The sequence below is a fragment of the Balaenoptera borealis genome, assembly GCF_965194805.1.
Source record: "Balaenoptera borealis genome assembly, chromosome: 13".
In the NCBI taxonomy this organism is placed as follows: Eukaryota; Metazoa; Chordata; class Mammalia; order Artiodactyla; family Balaenopteridae; genus Balaenoptera; species Balaenoptera borealis.
Genome location: NC_138870.1, coordinates 81336608 through 81343645, shown reverse-complemented (window position 1 = coordinate 81343645; position 7038 = coordinate 81336608). Strand labels below are relative to the sequence as shown.

At 48.2% G+C, this 7038-nt stretch overlaps 1 protein-coding gene across 2 annotated transcripts in view; it reads left to right on the top strand.

The window, feature by feature from the left end:
• Nucleotides 1-1564: 1564 nt before the first annotated feature.
• Nucleotides 1565-7038, top strand: part of NTN4 (netrin 4) — a 111018-nt gene continuing 105544 nt past the window's right edge. For both annotated transcript variants that reach the window (XM_082349538.1, XM_082349537.1), the window contains exons 1-2: nt 1565-2178; nt 5021-5550. In XM_082349538.1, coding sequence (XP_082205664.1) covers nt 2124-2178; nt 5021-5550 — 585 coding nt within the window. In that variant the 5' untranslated portion in view covers nt 1565-2123. The remainder of the gene's footprint in view (nt 2179-5020; nt 5551-7038) is intronic.

Sequence of the window (7038 nt, the reverse complement as noted above, 5' to 3'; positions counted from 1 at the left end):
CAAGGAAGTATATTATCAGGCAGGATTGGTGCAGATATTATGCCCCTAACACTTGTAATGAGAAATGGAGTTCTGCCTCAATATAGTAGAATCAGAAGTTAGTAATAAAAGTGCATTTTCTTTCTTTTTTTTAAGATTTGCTTTGTTAATTAGGTTAATACTGGTGCTAAGAGCCTTTGGTTGTTATAATTTCCTATCATTTATTTGGTAAGAAGAATAATTTGGAGACGTGTTTCACTGACTTCATTGGGAGCATGTCTATAAGATATGAAGAAAGCCCTAACATTGCCAATATTTGAAAAATTCAGAGGGTTTATTTTCTAAAGTGTTACATAAATGGCTGTTCCACACCTTTTGCCACTTCCCAGTGTTGGCCAGAATAATTTTAATGTCTCCCCAATGGATGACGCTGACCTTGCCCCAGTCCCTCCTGGGAGATATAAACGTCTTACATGTCCCCAGCTGAGTCATAAATAATATCTACATATGCCCCAAAGCCCTGAATTGTCATCATCAGTAATACACACAACTGAATGGTATCTATAAAGTAGATAATTTTCTGGAAAATATTTAAAGGCACAAAATGAACACTGCAATAAAAAACTGCTTTCTACTTAACTTCAACCAATTTCCCTGGATGTATACGTAGAATTATATCTTCATAGAACTCGCAAAAGTCCCAGACTCAAGGGCTGTGTAATCGTCTTCCATAAGCAGCAGCCCTGAGCAATCCTATCCACAATTAGCTGCTTGTCGTCGCTACTAAATTGTTCCCCATACATTATTACACAACATTATTGTTTCGCAGCACAACTGGAGTGAGAGTGCTTGGAAGGACCAAAGAGGTTGTCTTTGTCGTGCCCCTGCCCCTAGACAAGGATGTTCTTAAACTGGGCACTAGCTAATCCTGTGACCCTTTTCTTTTAGCACCTTGAGTTTGAATTCGGGAACACGTTTTACATCAAAACGGATACACCTCGGATAAAGTAAGCATTGATTGTTTAGCCAAGATGCCCTCCCCCACCCCCGGAAAGTCAGCAGAGAAGCGGCGAATGCCACTTAGCACTTAATGAGCTCTCCCTTGCCCTTGACCCCGGACTGGATGAGGGGTTCCATCCCTGGGTCGTTAGACTCTGGGAGAAGGGGTGGCGGGAGAAGAGGAGGGCTTGTTTTTGTTGGGGGATGTGGGAAGTAAGAGCTAGCCTGTTTCGCGGTTTTTTAAGCCCCTTGGCATGCCCTGACCTGATCAAGAGGGAGTCAACTGCTCTCTGGAATGTTCCGGGAGAAGGTGGGAGACTGCTTCCAGAGGAGGCCTGTGGGTGCTGGAGGGCACCGGGGGGGTCACCCAGGGAGATGCAGGGCAAGAGACGGGAGGGGCACGAGGGAAGCTGGGGTGCGAGGTGACGGACGCGCGCGGGGGCTGAGGCGGGCGGGTGCAGCTGGCAGCGAGGCAGCGGGGGCGGCTGGTCGGGCGAGAGGATCCCTCCCCGGGCGGCGGCGGCGGCGACACGACCGCGCGGGCTACTGCGCCCAGGCTGTCAAGCGAGCGCGGGGGGCGGGCGGGAGGAAGGGGTGGAGGTGCGAGGGGAGGAGGGCTGGCACCGGAGCGCCGCGGTGTCGGTGCAATAAAAATGCATCCCATGGAACTGCCCATGGAGAAGGACGGGACCGAGACGCAGCAGCAAGAGGACGTGGTAAAAGCGGAGGAGGACGCCCAGGAGGCGGTGGCGGCGGCGGCGGCGGAGGCGGCCGGGAAGTGAAAGGTCTCGCAAAGTTCAGCGGTTGCTGCGGGCGCTGAGCCCCGGGCTAGCGGCGGAGGAGCCCGCAGGACCGCTCCGCGGGGCAGCGCGGCCAGGCGGGCTATGGTGCCGGGGCTCCCGCCGCCCCCGAGGTGCCCGCGCCCCTCCAGGCCGGTGCGCGAGGGTCACGCCACCACCCGGCGCGGCCCCAGCCCGCAGCTCCCCGCCGCCGGCGCCCACTGACCGAGCCTGGCGCCCCAGGAGGAGGAAGAAATAAAGAGCCACGGTTCCTCCCGAGGACTGCTGGCGCTTCATCCCGCAGCCGCGAGGGCTCGACTCCCTCCCGCACCCGCCCGGCCCGGGTCCTCCCGGCTCCTCCCGGCCATGGGGAGCTGCGCGCGGCTGCTGCTGCTCTGGGGCTGCTCCGCGGTGGCCGCAGGTGGGTGGTGACGCTGCCGGGCCCCCAACCCCCTTCCTTCGCCCCTTGTGTTCCCCACCTCGGGACTCGGGGGTGCAGGCGAGTGCAGGCTGAGAGCGCCGAGCTCAGCTCCCAAGGATGAAATGAGTGGCCATGTTCCGCCTCCTTTCCCCGGGTCTCAGCAGTTTAAAATACTGATTTTTTTTTTTTTTTTTTTTGCAACTGCGATACACATGCCTTTGGATAACCCGATATCCTGGGTGCGCCCTGCCGGAGATAGCGCGACCTTGGTTTTTTTCTCGGTTTGGACTTGTAAAAAACTGCCTTTCCATTTTGTGAGGGAACAAAGGACCAAGCTCGCCATCCCCCGGCACTTCATGGCCTGAGGAATGATGGGGAGGGGTGGCCCAGCGACCCTGGGCGCGCGTGGGCCGGGGCCGCCCTCTTGTTGAGAGCGATCGCCGTCGTCCCCGACCTCATGCTGCGTACTAGGGAGCCAGGTAGGGACACCTGGGGCGGGGTGAGTGGCCTCTCCCTGGGCAGTGGCTAGAACTCAGTGAGACCCCGGGCTGGGACGATAGGTAGTGATCGCCCCGGGTTGCAAGGAGCCGGCTTGCCGCCCTTGGGGAATTGGTACCCTGGCCGAGGCTCCGCGGGAGGTCGGAGGCGGGTCTGCTTCCTGTCTCGGTAACTGGACGACCGGTAGAGGCGTCGTCAGATGCGCTCTCCCTCCCACTCCCATCCCGGCTGCCTTGGGCTGCCCTTGGCCACCCGTTCCTAGCTTGCCGTTTCTAAATTCGGGAACCCCTTTTGCTCCTCTCCCTCCTCTTGCAGGTCACCTGGTTTCCAGTTAGGCGTAAGTGCGGTTCAGGGTGTAAGGGGGAAAGAAAGTGAGGGACTCTTTGGCCACTTGGTCTCTCAAACGCATCTCGCTTGCTCCAGAAAGGGGAGTGTGGGCTGGAGGGACGGACTGGTGGAGAGAGAGCATTGGCACACTTCTCCCTTCCCTTCGGTTTCATCCACTCAGCCCCCAGAGACGCTAGCATGAAGTAAAAGCCAGGCTTTAGAGTCTGCATCCCGAACGCGTCGGACTCCTAGGAGCATCCTTGCTACACTTGGATGGTCACTTCTTTAGGGATCTCTAAGTATTGTGTCCACCGATTACTCATCTGGCTCGTCTTTTCTGGATTTCTTCCTAGTTTGTGGGGAGGGGCATCTAAAATTATTCAGTACTTTTCCCGAGGAGCCGTTAAAGGTCTAAGCTTTTACTTTAATTCTTGCTACTTATGCACCCCTGCATGCACTTGTGCATGCTCCCCCAACCACAAAGTGAACTTTAATAAACCTTTCCCTTTTCAAACCGTGTTATGGCAAAAACATGCAAGCAATCAAGAGGTTGTAAATAAATATCACAAGGCAAGTGTTTCAAGTCAAAAATACTTGTACGGGCAGTATATGATTTTCCCTGAAATGCTTTACAGGTGAGTCATAGCACACTGTGTGTTTGGGTGATCCTGGCCACAAGCAACTGTTGCCCCAGCTAATCAGAAAAGTGGCAAACAGAGTCCAGGCATAACACACACTTGAATTTGACATTTAAAAAATATGCCTAAGGAAGCCCTTTCTTATGGTTGCAAAGAACCGTAAGGCTCGTGAGGCTCGTGATAGTCAGTGAGTGTGTGAAATGTCTCTCTTTTAGTCTAAGCTGTCATTTGGCTTCTCCAACAGTATAGTGATAACAATTCAGAGATGCTCCCTCTTAAGAAGCAGAAACGTGCAATTAGCCGGAATTTGGGGTTTGACTTCTTTTTCCTTTTTTTCCCTCTCTGTTTTAACTTTTAAAATAGATAATTTTGCTTCAGGTATTCATAATTAAAATGACAAGCCCAAATTAAGGATTATATTATGTAGTCAGGATGTTAGTAGGTGTATAATGTTTATCATTTTAAGTAATTTTGAAACATTAAAGTCCGTTGGACCTTTGTTTGGGTGGAAGCGCATGTTTCTTTAGGAGGGTGTTTTAGTTCACAGATTATGTTTAAAGGTCCTGTTAGTGGCTGCCAGACTGTAAACATTCTCCTGTTAAGCAAACAGGTAACTACTATAGAACCTGTCATAGGTAGAAGCACTCAAGAGGCAGAGAGCATGTCAAATAAGCTTTTCTGTCATTTGGCAGTTCAGAGGGTTTTTTCTTAGTTACATTTACTTAATATTAAAAATAGATATTGCACATCTTGGCTCCAATGGTCTCTAGCTTTGTCTCCCTAAATGAGATCCCATTGTATACCAATATCTCATATTGATTTTCTTAGGGAATTGGTCCTTTCATGTTTTCGTCTTAAAAATATAGTAGAATTCTACATTTCCTCCTTAATGCATTCTCATAAACATGTTAGATAATGCTAAAGACTCAAATTATATTTGAAAGACTAAATTGAGTGATCTTAAAAACATTGTTGGTTTTTGGTATTATGTCATGACTTCAAAAGCAAATGAGTGTATTTCAAAAATAGAGACTGTTAGAAAGCAGTCCCATTATCTTTAGGCCCATTATCTTTACCCAATGTTTCCACTTTCCTTCCTCTCGCCCATTACCCAAAGTGATTTTATTTTCTTCTATGTGAATTTTACATGAAACGGGCACGCAGGCACACACTCACACACACACATGCACATTCACACACTTGCATATGCAAATAGTATAAATGCAGAACAGTATTCATGCTCAAGTTTGGTAGCATTTCCTCTTTACTGAAAGCCTTGGGGCAATATGGGGATAACTCGACTGTTGAAGATGACTAGGTGGCCAAAAGAGGTTTCCAGATGGGTTTGTCTTGAATAACATATGCTGTCCCATCTCTAGGACTGAGTGGAGTGGCTGGAGTGAGTTCCCGCTGTGAAAAAGCCTGTAACCCTCGCATGGGAAATTTGGCTTTAGGAAGAAAACTCTGGGCAGACACCACCTGTGGTCAGAACACCACTGAACTGTACTGCTTCTATAGCGAGAACACTGATCTGACTTGTCAGCAGCCCAAATGTGATAAATGCAATGCTGCCCAGCCTCACCTGGCTCACCTGCCAGCTGCCATGGCAGACTCATCCTTCAGGTTTCCTCGCACGTGGTGGCAGTCTGCTGAGGATGTGCACAGAGAAAAGATCCAGTTAGACCTGGAAGCTGAATTCTACTTCACTCATCTGATTATGGTGTTCAAGTCCCCCAGGCCGGCAGCCATGGTGCTGGACCGGTCCCAGGACTTTGGGAAGACATGGAAGCCTTACAAGTACTTTGCAACTAACTGCTCGGCTACATTTGGCCTGGAAGATGATATTGTCAAGAAGGGAGCTATTTGCACTTCTAGATACTCCAATCCTTTCCCGTGCACTGGAGGAGAGGTAAGGGCACATGTTTAACTCTACACTGTAAGTAAGGTAGAAAAATGTTACCAGCCCACATTTTTTTTAAAGCATGAAGGTATACTTGTAGCAACATGAATGAAATTAGAATTTTTCATGAGCTTTATTTGTCATAAATTATTTCTCACCCTTAGACATGGATGTGTAGTCATTTTCAAGCAGGTTGCCCACTGGCTAGGTTTAAGTCAGATTTCTAAGATTTTAATTTTTTTCATTTTAAGAAAGAGTAAATATGCAACATTATCATTTTACCTTAGAGGTTTAAAAGGCTACTGATTTCTTCAGTTAGCAGGACTGCTTACTGTGCTTCTGAAGAGGCAAGAGTTACTGAGACAGCCTATTCCTGGAGCCCATGCTGGTATCTTCCTGAAACTTTTACCGTAAATAGGAAGTAAATAAAAACAAAGCCAAGGGAGAAAAAAATATGTTTGTCAGAAGGATACTTTTATATAACAGAGGAGTTTTACTGTTAAGATTGCAAGAGTGCATAGCAAACAAATGAAGGTAGTTTCTTTTAAGATGCAGAAATTCTTTTTGGACACACATACACATCAGTTGCAGCTTAGGGTCTTGGGTCTATCCTGGGCGCAAGACCATCTCAATATCATTCTGCAAAACAGCCTCCTTAGCTACTAGTCCAATTTCTGTATGGAATGTTTACTCTTTGTTTCATATTTCCCCTCTCCTAAGGGGGAAACATGTCTTTTTTAACTTGCACAGATGTACCTAGAAAGCCCTCCCCCACTGAGATATGTGAAAACATGGAATTTAGAGGCAATTGAGAGAAAGCAGATTAAAAGAATAAAATACCTCCAACGTGTAGGTCAAGAAATATCAATGCAGAAAAAAAGAGAAGAGAGAGTATAGTATTTCTAATTCTAGTACATGACACAAACACACAGAGTAGATAAGTGGTCCTCAACAAGGAGTGATTTTGTTACCCCCCCATCACGAGGGGGACATTTTTGCTGGGGTGAGGGACACTGTTGGCATCTAGTGGATGGAGGCCAGAGATGCCACTAAGCCTCCTACAGTGGGCAAGATAGCATCCCTCCCACTACTGTTCCCAACAAAGAATTATTAGCTCAAAATGTCAATAGTGTCAAAGTTGAGAAAGCCTGGACCAGGTGTTAAGCATATATCCAATGCATGTATTACAATGGCTACAGAGACTAAGATAATCATTCTTCTAGCAGTCATTTATATTACTATTCACAGACTTCCCAGATGATTATATTTAGTAAACATTCACTGAGCCCCTACTATGTGTGTCAGGCATCGTACTCAGTGCTGCTAATTCTGTCTTTGGTTTGGGGGACAGGGGTGCTTGCCGGGGACTTGATGGAAGGACTGGTGTGGAAACTTCTTCTCCCTCCTACCATAGACCCATATGGACTTTTGCCGTTGTTACCCAGCTACTTCTTCTTCTGTGTACACTCCTCAGACCAGGAACAGAGCTGCTGGCAC